The sequence below is a fragment of the Cibotium barometz genome, chromosome 8 (genome assembly GCF_041138505.1).
Source record: "Cibotium barometz isolate CiBa-2024 chromosome 8, ASM4113850v1, whole genome shotgun sequence".
In the NCBI taxonomy this organism is placed as follows: Eukaryota; Viridiplantae; Streptophyta; class Polypodiopsida; order Cyatheales; family Cibotiaceae; genus Cibotium; species Cibotium barometz.
The window spans coordinates 43,341,014-43,355,802 of NC_141053.1; the positions used below are offsets into that span (position 1 = coordinate 43,341,014).

General features: G+C 40.8%; 1 protein-coding gene across 2 annotated transcripts; it reads left to right on the forward strand.

Moving 5' to 3' along the window:
• Positions 1-1,404: 1,404 nt before the first annotated feature.
• LOC147636301 (sugar transport protein 7-like) lies at positions 1,405-11,206 on the forward strand. Of its 2 annotated transcripts, none has more exons than XM_086801136.1 (6): positions 1,405-1,664; positions 5,164-5,489; positions 5,582-5,832; positions 5,942-6,070; positions 8,940-9,189; positions 10,426-11,206. In XM_086801136.1, exons 1-6 carry the CDS (start codon positions 1,526-1,528, stop codon positions 10,906-10,908), a joined length of 1,578 nt encoding a protein of 525 aa, XP_086657262.1. In that variant the 5' UTR covers positions 1,405-1,525; the 3' UTR covers positions 10,909-11,206. The 2 variants fall into 2 exon arrangements, with proteins under 2 accessions (XP_086657262.1, XP_086657263.1); XM_086801137.1 differs by lacking the exon at positions 1,405-1,664 and adding an exon at positions 4,105-4,199.
• The last annotated feature ends 3,583 nt before the right edge of the window (positions 11,207-14,789 follow it).

Genomic DNA, 14,789 nt, shown 5'->3' on the forward strand with positions numbered 1-14,789 from the left:
TTAAAACACCCCATCCATGTATTTGAAGGAGGAAGCCAACCCAATTTGCTTGCTTGATTAGTGTGCATGGCCTTCAAAACTAGCATTATTGTTAGAAAAGCAGTGGTGGGTAAGGGGATGGGCACCGATTGTTAGAAAAAAAAACCTCGTGTGGTGGATTGGAATGAGAATTCGATAACCTAGAACTTATTTGAGATCTCAAGTCCTCTACATATGTCACCACTTATACGCCACTTTGAAAAATCCATCCCTCTGTGTACACCCCCCCCTCTCTGCGGCCTCCCTCCTCTTAAAAAAATGCTTGGAAGACAAAAGGGAGAGCTTGAGACCCATCTAGTCTACCTAGAACCCTAAAGGCATCATGACCAATCAGCCTAATGATTGAACATGATAGATGATGCGTCGTATGGAATAGAGATGGGGAATATGAATGGTACTCTCTTGACATTATTACTATTGCTTCCCTACATGTGAAAGCAATATAAAAGCTACCACCTTTTTGCAATATTAAAGCTAATGTCAAGATTCTATGCTCATGATTTTTTTTTGAAGGAAACATAAACAGGTTTGTTGTGTTAAATTGAAAAACCAGCTGATTGAAATCCTTTTGGATGACACTTTCCAAGACATTGGTAGCCTGTGGTATGGGGATGGTCCACATATCGCCACGTCACTAAAAAAGGCCCTATTCCAACATATTTAGTGAAAAAATGGAAATCTTGGGTGGCTACCTCTTATTGGCACAACATTTACGATGTTCGAACAATAAAAATTTCGCTTGACCTCAACCCCTCGACCGACAATTTAGATTTGAAGTTGGCAAGGTTAGAATGAATCCAAGATGCACAACTTGGGCTACATACATTTGTTTGGGTGTCAAAAGCTATTGGGGTGTGATCAAACCCAAGAGTCAAGACACACCAATTATGGCGAACATCTTAAGAAGGCCTAGAATTTGAAGGGCGCCCCTATTTTTTCTTAACTAGCTTTTCTTTATGAAGAGATTGGAAGGGCATATTACTAAATTTCCCTAACTTCCTTTGAAGGGTCACCGTTCTTGTGAAGGTTTTGGGCCCCTGGGGTGTCAAAATCTTGCTTGGTGTGAATTGACCGGTAGAGTTCCATGCCCTCCTCGAGAGGTTTCTGCAGGAAGCGTCTGAACCGGCCCTAACTCTAGAAGTGCTTACACGTGTGCCCAAAATAAATAACTCCGTTAAATATCCAACTATTAGAAAAGTAGGCGGTTGGATATACATCAACAGTGGCTCGTCGCCCAAATGTAGGCGGCCGATGCATTAGTAAAATCTTAACATGGCAGTAAAGACCGCTCTTTTGCCCCCTTACTTTCTCTACTCAAAAGGCGGCTGAGAGTTATCCTCACTCCTCATGCTACGTTTAGTTTTTGACGTAGCTTGATCGTGGGGATCAGATACTCGTCCCTGCCGTTGGAGTACCTCGTAGTTTCGACTCTGAGACAGTTAATTTATCTGTACACTTCAAGCATTTTGATTTTCATATCAGAAGTATGGCTGGTGGGCACATAATATCAAGCCAGCAGGCCGTCAAGTACTCCTACGCTGGTCATACCACATGGTATCTGATCTTTGTTTCCATAGTCGCAGCTAGCGGTGGCTTGATATTCGGCTACGATATAGGCATCTCCGGTGAGTGCAATTGTAACCCAAGCTTTGGAAATCATCCTTCCATTGCTGTTTTTGGAAATTTTCGATTTAATGTATATCTTGGTGATGATAATGATTGAATTGGTTTGGATTTCTTCTCAAATATGTCGCTTGACGATGTTCTTGATCGCAATTAATTAATTTGATTAAGGACAAAGATTATAATTTTTGCTCATTGCTGACTGCAAACAAAGTTTCAGTGAATTTTTTAAAAGCCAACAAAGGTTGAATTGCTTGAATTTGCCGATTATTTGCTAGATTGTGAAGATTGCATGCACAGAAGTAAGGCAGCGGATCTCTCTCTCTCCCTCCCTCTCTCTCTCTCTCTCTCTCTCTCTCTCTCTCTGTGGACGTCTGCTTCAAGTGCAGGTCTACTTCTCACCCCATAATTGAACACGTGCAATTTGGAAGGGGACAAGGAAGCAGCGCAGAAGTGGGTTATATATTGAGGGTGATCGATGTGGACAGTGTTGAAAGATCTCTCTCTCTCTCTCTGTCTCTCTCTCTCTGTCTCTCTCTCTCTCTCTCGGGTTCTCTCTCCCCCTCTCTAAGGCGCACAGACCAGCTCTAGGATGGTAGGTTGAGGACGAGGGGCAGAAGGGGGTCGAGTGGTGGAAATCCGGGTCTTCTGGGGGATTGATTGGAACAGCCTCAGCCTGATTTTTTTCCTAAGGGGTTCTTCCAGAAACTTCCCATAACCGTCTCAGTGAAGGTTATAAAAAGGGCTCCACCTCAAGATTTACAGTCCCCCGTGCGCAAGAGAGAAAGAGAACGATCTTTTTTTTTTTCGTGTGCTCTGGTCTTCCGTGTGACGAGAGAGAAAGCACGACCATGAAAAAAAACTTCTTTGTTCTGTGCTCTCTAAGTTTTTCACCTTAGAGCGCTAATAATTAATTAGCGCCCCCGTAAGGGGATTAGTAGCACGCTGAGCCCGAATATGGTTAATAGAAAGTGATTAGAATTATTGAGTAGTGATGTTGCATTGAAGTGATTAGAATCATTGAGTAGTATAGCTGATTAATTAAAGCTTTGGATTCCTTCTCTTCCCTTTCCCAGGGCTAATGTCGTTTTTGTCGGGCCCCTCTCCAGTGTTCGAAAAAAATAATTTTGCCAAAAAGTTAAAAACCTTCATTAGAAATTTGGGAAATTATTAATTGAAGAATTTCTCAAATTTTGGAGGTTTTCCTTCTAAAATTTCCCAAATTTTGCAGGTTTTTGTACCTTCAAGTTAAAAATTTGAAGGTAATTTTCAGAAGTTGCAGGTGCAAATTACACTAAACCCGGGTTTTTTTCGAACACTGCGGGCCCTCTCGAGTCTCTGTCTGTCTAGTCTCGTACATGCCACTATATTGTAATAAATGAGTGCAGTTAAGCATGTTTAGTAAGCATAATTGTCCGCAAAGAGTGAGTGACCCACCAATAGGCCCTGATCGCACTAGGCCGAAAAGAGTGCAAAACGCTGTGCTACATGACCTGACAGCAGCACTTGAAAAACCAAAGTGCGGAATGCTGTCGGAAATGTCGAGCTCTACTTGGTGCCATCATCCATGGCAGCGGGTGTGCTCCTCCTCAAGCATTGACCGACCGAAGGAAAATAGCACATTAAAGAAATTGTCCGAATCTAGCTTCATTATGAGAAAAAGCAGATTCTGCGTTTGCGTTTGATCTGGGCTTTTCGACAGTCAAAATCTGTTTTTTTTACTTTTGATCCCCAGGAATCAATGGCACAAGAAGAAAAATACACTTCTTCTGAAAAAGGAAAGACCACAAACCCTAGCAGGAGGAGAGTTCGCAACATATGCATTTTGGCTCATGTGGACCATGTCAAAACAACCCTTGTAGATCACTCGACAGCATCAGGAGGGGGGGTGGAGTATTGCACTCAAAACAAGCAGGTAAACTAAGATACCTTGATTACACGGATGATGAGCATCTTCGTGCCATCACCATGAAGAGCTCCTCCATTGGCTTGAGCTACTAAGGACATGTCTCCCCGTCCTTCTCTCTTCGCCAACCCTAAACCTAGTCGGGGCTTCTGTGCCGCACCTTTTCGCTGCACAGCCGTGGTTTCATCTCCTGTTCAAGAAGACAGGAAGCACCAGAACTAGAATGATGATGATGGCCGCGTTTTCAACTTTGCTGTGGGGCATGAAACTCTACACACCTCTGTACTGAAGCAGGCGCAGGTGGATCTCTACAACTGGAAGGGGTGCGGCATGAGCATAATGGAGATAAGCCATCGGGCGAAAAGTTTCTCTCAGTCATCCAGAACGTAGCGTACCTGAAGATTATGACGTTCTCTTTCTGCAAGGTGGTGCCACATCGCAGTTCTCTACCCGTGTAACTCTAGCGATGCCGCAGACTACATCGTCACCGGATCTTGGAGCGACAACACTTTCAAAGAAATCGTCACCGGATCTTGGAGCGACAACACTTTCAAAGAAGGGCAGAAGTACGGCACTGCCAAGATCATATGGAGTGGCAATTCTTCCAAATACAAAGGCCTTCCATCTTCAAGTATTCCAACCTTAACCCTAAGCATGCTTTTCCTTCAGTTACCCTAATTCTGCGTGCATTCGCTTTTTATGCTATCTGCACAATTTTTTTCAGTTATCTTCACAGATTTCCTTTCAACTCTATATCAAATGCACAGTTAGTTCATATCTTCATACACATGAGAAGATCCATGGAGTGGAGCTCAATTTTAACTCTGTTGTACGTGACTTTCTTCTCCCTTACATGGAACAAGTTATTGTGAAGGCACTAGGGTTACCATAATGCACAGTTCTGTCGTATTGCATAGTACAAATGACCAATGGAATGGAGTTCAACGAGCACACCGTTTTTTTCATATTATTGTGCTAATGTTAACTGGATCTTTAAGTTTACCATAATGATGATGTAATTCTTGGCTCCATCAAAATGTGCATGTTTTTCTGATCATGTATAGTTCTAGGGTGCACCTAATACTCATGGTTCTCCTTTTTTTCACAAATGAAGAGATCCAAGGCTAAATGTAGTTGAAATGTGGTGTGAGATCTATATTGATGCACACGTCTCTTATTTGTTTGCACTTGCTTTTTCCATTTTCGATCAAATGGACCTATGATTGCTTGGTTTTAATAAAATTTGAGAATGTATATGTTTACATATATAGTGCATAGCTGAGAGTTCCAGTTTGCACTTGCTTTCTCCATTTCTTATGAAGTGGACCTATTGCACTTGCTTTCTCCATTTCTTATGAAGTGGACCTATGATTGCTTGGTTTTACCCGTCAGAGACGGGACACGCCACTAGTTACCGCATGCTTAGTAAGTATAATTGTCGCCAACAAATCCACAATGTTTTCAGAATTATTGAATGTATTATGGGATAATTAACGCAATTAACTAGCTTTCTGATATAGGATATTGGTGAGGGTGGATATAGGATATTTTGGTGAGGGTGGATTAACAAAGCATTAGTGTGATGTTAATTGTAGGGGGGGTGACGTCGATGGATGATTTTTTGGAGCCATTCTTCCCGTCGGTGTACAGAAACAAGGCGATTAACAAGGGCGATGGCGATCCGTACTGCAAGTTCGACAGCCAGGTGCTGACGGCGTTCACGTCGTCGCTGTATTTGGCGGGGCTCTTCGCATCGTTTGCGGCGGCGCACTACACCAAGAGCAAGGGCCGCATCGTCTCCATTCGCATCGGCGGGCTCACCTTCCTCGTAGGATCCATCTTAAACGCCGGCGCCATCAACATCGCCATGCTCATCCTTGGCCGCGTTCTGCTTGGCGTTGGCGTCGGCTTTGGAAACCAGGTAAATACTAAATAACTTCAATCATACACTATTCTTTGGGGTTTAAAGATGGTAACCTAATTTTGTAATTTAACTCACGTTTTTGATGGTAGGCGGTGCCGTTGTATTTGTCGGAGATGGCGCCGGCGCATCTTAGAGGGGGCTTAAACATAATGTTTCAGATGGCTGTGACAATAGGCATACTTCTAGCCAACGTTATAAACTACGTGACACAAAATCTGATCCCATGGGGGTGGCGCCTCTCACTGGGTTTAGCGGGAGCTCCGGCGGTGGTCATGTTTGTCGGAGCTTTTCTGTTACCGGAAACACCCAACAGCTTGGTTGAGCGTGGGCACTACGACAGGTTATATACATCATTGTTCTCACCAAATCAGCTAATTAACTACGGATCATGATCATCGTTATTATAATTATAATCACTGTCGCTAACTTCTCATATAATTAATTGGCAGGGCTCTTGCAAATTTGAAGAAGGTAAGGGGGTCGAGTGATGTGAATGAGGAGTTCGCAGATCTGGTGGCGGCCAGCGAGGGAGCAAAGCGCGTGGAGCACCACCCTTTCCGCAACATCCTGCAGAGGAGGTATTTATATTTCGTCACAAAAGCGGCATTCACGTTATTCCATAAATATGTCTCCTAGCAGTTATTTCATCATCTGCATTTCTCCTATTGATTGATCGAACTGAAGGCCTCCTAGGATGAATCATACGTCTCCTAATTATTTCAGCGGTATTTTTTCTCCTTTTAAAAAAAATAATCACTCCAAGAGTGACCCAATACCTCCTCCATGGAACGGCTACAACTTGAATCTGGTATCGGCCAGAAACTTTTTCATTCTTTACCAGTAAAAAAGCAAACGAAGATTATCGTATAATAATCCATGCTTAAGAATGGGAAGTAACCTCACGAGGTGAACCGGGAACAATTGGTGAGAATAGTACCCCTTTTCCGAGAAAGTTGGTGACCGCAAATTTTCATTTAAAGAGCTCATTTCAACTTGAACTTACAAGTTCGTGACCCCAAAATTTCATTTTTCTACTAGGTTAGTTACTGTCTTTTATTTTTCAAAATCATACCTTTTTTTTGAAGAATTCTCGTTTTTCTACACTTCTTGTGATGCATAAACCCGCGTTAAATAGGGTATTATAGAGCTAGAACTTGTAGAAAAACTACAGGGAAAGAGAGCACTGGGAAGAAAAGGACGAGAAAGTCCAAGAACTGTACGACAACCTGGTTAGCTCAAGGGTTTCAAGCTGCAGGCCTCGGCCATTGTGCCGCCCGCCTCTCCTAGTCAGCACGTTCGACAGTCAGTGCTGGCACATGCCGATATAGAGGATCTAGTACTCTACTTATGGCAAGAGTGCAAGTGTCACCTCGGCTCTAGTGCTGGAGCAGATGGGGCGACATCTGGCTAGTCATCATGCAAGGGATTTGATTCAGCCCAATTCTCCTGCATGTCATAGTGATTATGCTAAAGCTTTTTGTTCCAATGACCTCTCCTTTTAACCAAGGCACGTGGAACTTTTTGCCTCAACCTCTTTCGTATGTTCACAATTTGTCCTTCGGCACAGTGGATGTCTCCGTCATGCAGAGTCTACAAGATGCAGTTGCGGTAGACCTTCCAACCACTAAGTCCAACTTATTTCATGACCCCCAACCCTCTATTCTAAAGAAAGTCTTCACCACTCGCGTTGCCCTCCACATGGACCATGATGCCTCGAGTTCAAGCGTGCAACAGTGTGTGGGGCTTACATGTACTTCATAGGATGCATCCCGACGAAGGAGGAAATTAAAAAGTGGTTCGTGATAGCATTTCAAGGTAAAGCCACTTTTGCTCACTTTCATTTTGTTGGCAAAGGATTCTTCCAGGTGCTGTGCTGGTTGAGTCTATGGTGCGGAGAGATAACATATGCTCTGTGGTGCCCTGCTACAATGACAACTTGGTGCATATCATTCCTTGGTACCCTACATTCAAACGAGAGTACGTTCTACAAAATGCGTGCCCAGTGTGGGTCAGCTTCCCGGACTTACCTTACTACCTATGGGCCGAGGTCGCCATCGTGTGGCTGGAGGGCTCGACAAGGTGTTGTATACACCTCCATTGGAACATAATGAAGGCTGAGGGCTGCGCCGGTGCTGTATCTCGTGGGATAGAAGAAACGATATCCAGATGTCTTGTCACTCTCAACCCCAGAAGGGATTGAATTCAACATCTCTGTTCACTTTGGCACATTCTCAGATCATGTTACAAATGCGCAAGCACCACTTCGCTAAGGACTGCTCTCAACTATTCTGTCTAGAGATCAACTTTGGATAGGTAGAAATCAGCTAGTATTCCGTCGATGCCTGCATGTGCAGCGTCCTAAGTGGAAGGTGGAAGCTTTAACAAAGCTAAAGGTGTTAACTAGTCTTTTCATCTCTGAGTTGTTAGATAGCGCCAAGCTGCAACTCTTGAGAACCTAGCATGTTTAATACAGGTGACATCTTCATCTTTTTTGTAACTAAAGCATCTTTTCACCAAAAAAAATGGGGTATTACAACCTTCAAATTATAGCATCCTAGCATCACGCGGATCATTCAGAGCGATGATGATTTTTGATGGGCTAGTTCACTCTTCAAAATGATGGGCTACTAAAAATAACACTTGTTTTTTCATTATTTACTTTATTTTTCGACGATCACTTAAAAATAATGTACTTAAGCACATTCGCTTGTACGTACACTCAAGCACAAGTTCCACGACAAGTTGATCCCAAAAAACACTCAAATTTGAAGGACAATCCCATAATTATATAACCCCAAATTTTATTCCAAAAGCTCATGTTAAATCTCCAATTTTTTTATATCACTTTTTTTCTCAAAGCTTAAACTTTCTTCTGAAGGCAAAGTTTTCTCTACCTTCCTTCCAAAAGATAGACCCCCCCTAGAAGGGTTTGTCCCAATCCTAGTACCTGACCTAGTACCAACTGAACGCTTTTTGTGCAGGAAAATTTGTATTCATCACACTCTTTTTCTTTGTTTTTTTTTAAAAAGGTTTTTTTTTGTTTTTTTGGCTTGGTTGGAAATTTAAAAGTACACTACTCACACACACTACATGCACTAATTATACACACTAGATGCCACTGGTTTTTGTACAAGAAAATTTGATTTCATCAATTATTGGAGTAATGTTTGGTTATTACCATGGTATTGGTTTGGCGGGACATTACAGACTGAATAAATTGATGGAATGTATATACTACGAAGTATATTAATGAAAATCAATTGATGGAAGGCATGCGCCAATACTGTATTAGAAAAAGAAAAAAAAAAGAATTTGCGTATTGCATTTGAAGCGTGTTTCAAATAGCCATCTAAAAGGCCGGCCAAAAGATGAACTTGCATAATTTGTGATAATAATTTGTTATTAAGTAGAGATCATTAGTGTTAATGTTTGGAATTACTATTACAGGTATCGTCCGGAGCTGGTGATGGCACTGCTGATTCCGACCTTCCAGCAGCTGACAGGGATCAACGTCATCATGTTTTATGCCCCTGTGCTCTTCCAGACCATCGGCTTCGGGGCAGGGGCGTCTCTCTACTCGGCTGTCATCACCGGCGCCGTCAATGTTCTCGCCACCTTGGTCGCCATCATGCTCGTCGACAAAGTCGGCCGACGAGCCCTCTTCATGGAGGCTGGCATTCAGATGATAGTAACACAGGTGCAAAAAGATCTTTATTTTATTTTTTTGCTTCCTTGGTAATTTATTTACACCCCTCTTTTTTGCAACTTTTAAAGAATTTATTTCATATATATATATTTTTATTGCAATTTTTATGTATCTTAGACTTAAGTTTTGAATCCGACTACATTTTCCTCCCCTTGCTCTTAAAACTTATTTATTCTTCCATGAGAAGTGCCCCCTCCTCTTCCTTTGTACGGGAGGACGAAATGTAGGACCTAGTATGTAATCTGCTGAATAGAAAATGGGATTAAGTCTTTGATGTAAATCGGGTATACATAATAGGTGTCTTTGTTAAGTCTCTGATGTAGAAAGGGCTGCTAATATTAATCTATATAATTATTTTTCTAAAAAAACTTATTTATTTTCTGATGTCGTTAACTCATTTAACATCTAACTTTAATTTATGGTTAGCATTCATCTTAGGTATAAAGTAGCTTCAGCTCTCCTATGATAACCCTTGTACATTTCCTAAAAGCCTAAAGTTTTCTTAGTTTTTTGTATTTTCCTCTTTTTTGTTTCTTTTCCTCCATTTTGATGAGTAGGTCCTTCCCCACTCCCTTATTTTGGAATGAGTGCTAGTGTAAGCAGAAAATCCTCTATTGCATTTGGAAAACTAACATAAAGAAATAAGTCATGGCTCTAGCCTTTACGCATTTGATAACATATACATGATTTGTTAGTAGCATACTAGTACTCAACCCGTGTGTTGCTGCAGTATGTAAAAGATATGGAAACCATGTAAAAGATATGGAAACCGGAATACAAAGGGTCAATCAAAGGGATTTTTTCCTCTCATTTTTTAGAAATTCAAGATTTCTCCTCTCTCCCCTCTCCTTGTGCCTTGGTTGTCCATGGTTAATATGTAATAGATTAACGGAAGCTAATAAAGTAACACATCTATGTATCTAATCACAAGTATCACAAGTGTGTAGCTCAAATCTCATTTTTTTTCCTCTGTTTTGGCTTGGCTTTATAAACTAATGGAAAAGTAGTATGAATACTCTCTCTGTGTTTTCAAAGTCAGATTTTTATACAGGAGTTCATCTTAATTAAACCTTCTCATCTCTCTCTCTCTCTCTCTCTCTCCTAACACAAGCACCACTACATGTTTGTTCAAGAGGCATGCTTGGCTGACTCAGCTGCTGACTGGGATCTGTTCTAGGGTGACTCAGTTGCTGACTGGATCATCAAATGATGTTTGTTGAATTGCAGACGATTATTGGCGTGGTGCTGGCACTGCAGTTCGGCGGGCCCCAGAAGCAGCAGCTGTCGAGCGGGCTGGCGGGCTTCGTGGTGGTGCTGATCTGCTTGTACGTGAGCTCGTTTGCATGGTCGTGGGGCCCGCTGGGGTGGCTGGTTCCAAGCGAGATTTTCCCACTGGAGATACGGTCGGCCGGACAGAGCCTGACGGTGGCCGTCAACCTGGCCGTCACCTTTGCCGTCGCCCAAGGCTTCTTGGCCATGCTATGCAGTATGCGCTTCGCCACTTTCTTCTTCTTTGCCGGCTGGGTGGTCCTCATGACCACCTTCGTCTTCTTCTTCTTGCCCGAGACCAAAAACGTGCCCATCGAAGGCGTGGGCGCGCTCTTCCAAGACCACTGGTTCTGGGGTAGAATACTGCAAACAAAAGGCCGCCCGCCCATCACCACGAATAACATCGTTAATAAACACGTGGAGATCACTGGTAAGTCCTAAAACCACGTGGAGATCACGTGGACTACCTGTGTTAGTGCCTTCTATTTTATGACGTTTGCATGCATTTTAAGGTGTTTGTACACGCCCATAACCATAAGTTAAATACAAATATCATCAATGTTGGAAGAAGTAGCCATGAACACTTCCATTGGGCTATAGCTTGCACATGGTTCTCATATTCTAACGTATTAGCAAGCATGGTTCACGCTCCCTCACACAACATTTTTTTAAATGTGTCCAACTATAGTATCCTTTTGATGTCTTAAATAAATTAAGTTGGTTTTGTCTTTATCCTCTGTCTTGCACATTCTCTGGTTCTCATTCATGTGTAGGTCTTCCTAATTTTAAAAAGTTCAATTTTTTAAATCACCAGTATAGTTTCTGGTTGAAAGCAAGTAAGGTGGACTACTTTTTGTGCTTCTAGCACTCGCAAAGCACTTAATATTCATTATTACAATTGAGGTAGTAAGGCGTATGAAATCACCAGTATAGTTTCTGGTTGAAAGCAGGTAAGGTGGACTACTTTTTGTGCTTCTAGCACTCGCAAAGCACTTAATATTCATTATTACAATTGAGGTAGTAAGGCGTATGAAGGATCTAATTTTAGGAAAATAATACATTTTTGAAGAGTCTTTACATTAAATTTATATAAATAATATTAAAAATACAAATTAAGATTGCTTTTCTACTAAATAGTAGTTATGTCTGGGACACTATTTTTTGGTCCACCTTACCATGCTTTTACCCTTCCATCCTAAACCTTCAAGCATTATAGCTTTCTTTGTCAAGCTTGTTGGCGTATAGGCTAACATGAACGATAAGCTTTGGCACCATTTTGTTGAGATCTTCAACAAATCAAGTTAAAGGGTGCATTGCAATCTTTGTTCTCTCTTCACATAGATAAATGAGTCTACCACATAAAAATAGCGGATGAATGCGGGAGTATTTTTAAGTGATTTGGGGAAAAGAAAATTTATGAAAAAATGATCAAATAAAGAAAAAGTGATCATTTCATAGGTTGAAGAACACATGATGTACAAGGTTTTTAAATGATTTTGAGGAAAAAGTTAAAAAGTATATCATTTCATATGGTGCTACCTAGAAGTGACCACCTCAAATTTTAGCATCTACTCATGTGCTTTCATAAATCAGAATTTGTAGAAGATCCTAAACATGTCATCCATGGAGCAATGGGTGTGCTAACTCTTTTGTACACCCAAAATTCTCGCCTCTAGCCTAAGATGTATTCACATTATGTATAGGTAGTGGGTATCAAAGCCTGAAACATGCTTCCATGAAATAGAATTAATGAGTGTACTAACTGTTTTTGGTACACTCAAAATTCTTGCCTTTAGCTTAAGGTATATTCACATTATGTTAAGATTGTGGGTCATTGAGCATAGGCAAACCTTATATATGGATAAAGATTGGATTTGGGCACCCACTTAAGTTGGGTGGTTGGGCAAATCCCTTTTGTATATATACAACTTTTTTTAATGTGAATGGAAGAATTCTGTCATTTTTCAATTGTAAAGCTTTCTTCTTCTCTTGATCTCTTGCCTTCTTGCTTGCTTGCTTGCTTGATTGTAGGATGCATGCTTTCTTGTTTGACTAAGACTGTGATTGAGAATGATTGGAGAAGGTGGTTCAAGCTTTCGATTGAAAGTTACTTGGTGGACCTTATGCATGATGGTCAACTGTTAGCCATCCATGCCCGGCGCATCACACTCAAGCCCTCGTATCTCTATCTTATTTGTAGGATACGACAGTAGTGATGCTTTCAACCTTAACTATATCATGGTTTGAAGAGCTGTGTAAATGCTCGTGTATCATTTTGTGATTTCATGTTTTTTTTCAATTCTACTCAACTAGTTGTACTTGATGCGATGTACCAGATTTGGATATTTTAAGTTTTCTTTATTTCCAATGTTGTGTCCTTGATACGATATACCGGATTTGCCCATAGATTTGGATATTTTAAGTTTTCATCATTTTCAGTGTTAATGTATATTCTTATATTTTCATGGAAAAAAATTTGCATGTGCATGTGCATGCGTAGGTGCTTTTTTATTTGCATGTGCATATGTAGGTGTATATTCTTAAATATTCCAAGAAAAAAATGATGCATGGTGTGTAGTGATCATAATGGGCTAAAATTTGTTCTATGCATAGATCATGTGGCTTACATCATGAGCATGCATGTGCATGTGTAAGAAAGTCCATGTGCATGTGCAAGTGCTATTTTATACGATAATATTATTTTCTCTAAGAAAAAATTGATGGATGGTGTGTAATGATCAGAATGGACTGAAATTTGTTATGTGCATAGATCATATGGTTTACATAGCCTAGATAAAAATATTGGCCTGTAGGGCCCATGTCTAAGGCTCACTTGTTGAGGCCTTCTTTTTTAAAAAGTAAGTCAAGGACTCTACATGCCTCTGATGGGGCTATTATTTTATCTAGGAGGTGGTCTATGATACTTCTATGTACACATAAAATTTGAGCTCATTCTAATAAGGAAAAGTATTTTTTAAAATTAAAAGTTTATGAAATTTATGTAGCAGGATAATTTTTTTTAAAATCCATCTATAAGTTTGGAAGTAACCCTCATTTCACCTCATGTCTCATCTTTAATTTTTCTCTCACCTCCAAGAGCATGGCTCACACCAAGAAAATTGCAAAGAGAGTCTGCCCCCCAAGGTGAGACGTGGAGCAGCCCTCGTCCAACCACCACCGCGGCAACATCGCAAGCGTAGGTGGAGGCTTGGCACTATGGCTCTCCGTGAGATTACGCAATACCAAAATATGGTCTATCTACTCATGTCAAAGTTGTCCTTCCAACGTGTGGTGCAAGAGATCATGCAGGATCTGCAACTCCATCATGACAAGAGGTTTTGGGTTTGTGCAGCATCAAGTCCATTACCTACTACGAGGTGGACAGATAAGGCCTTGGAGCACTCCAGGAGGCTGTGGGGGCATACCTAGTGGATATTTTTGGTGACACGGTGTTTGTAGTTGTCCATGCAAAGAGGGTCACCATCATTGAAAAGGACATGCAGTTGGTGCGATGCTGGAGAGATCCTCCATCGGGCCAGGATCTTCAGTTATATTTTTATATATCTCGCATAAATGTAATTCTCAAAATCTATGTAAAGCTCGATGTATACCTTGATAAATATACAAATTTTTTGCTCTTATCTTGTGTTGCAAATAAGTCTTTAAATTTGAGTTTATATAATTTGTTAATTTATTTGTGTCTTTAAATGGCTACAATTTTCATTTAAGTTATGTGTGTAATTTGAAATCATTTTCTTGAATCGACTAATAAAATACATTCCAAGACACATATTAAAGAAAAACCTCCGCAACCCAAATTTCCATTCATATCATAAAAAATTACATAGTCATCAAAACATAGTCATTAAAGTTACATAGTCATCATGGCTATATCCAAGGCTTCTTACTACTAGGCTCTCCAGACTTTGAAGCCGCTTTGATGGCTAGAGTCAAAACATGGAACCCTAAAGGAACTTTGAGCGTCGAAGTAGAACAACTTTTTTCAAACTTGAATTAGTCAGAATAAGTTTGAATGAAGCACCTATTGTAAGTGCTTTAAGCTTCAAAAAGTTCTTTGCATACCCTAGAGAGTAACTCTTGTGGAAGACTATCACATCATTGGCAAGTTTACCAATGTACTCCTTTAGTGCAAAGTCCTGAACCCTTCCTTGGCCCCCAGACCTTTCACTCTGCCTCGATGCAAATTCATCAAGATACACAATTTCCTGCTCACCACTAAAAATTCATGTCAGCACCGATCATGCAATGCATGGGAGATGAAGATTTTTTTTATATAATGGCCCCAAATTTGATATATGGAG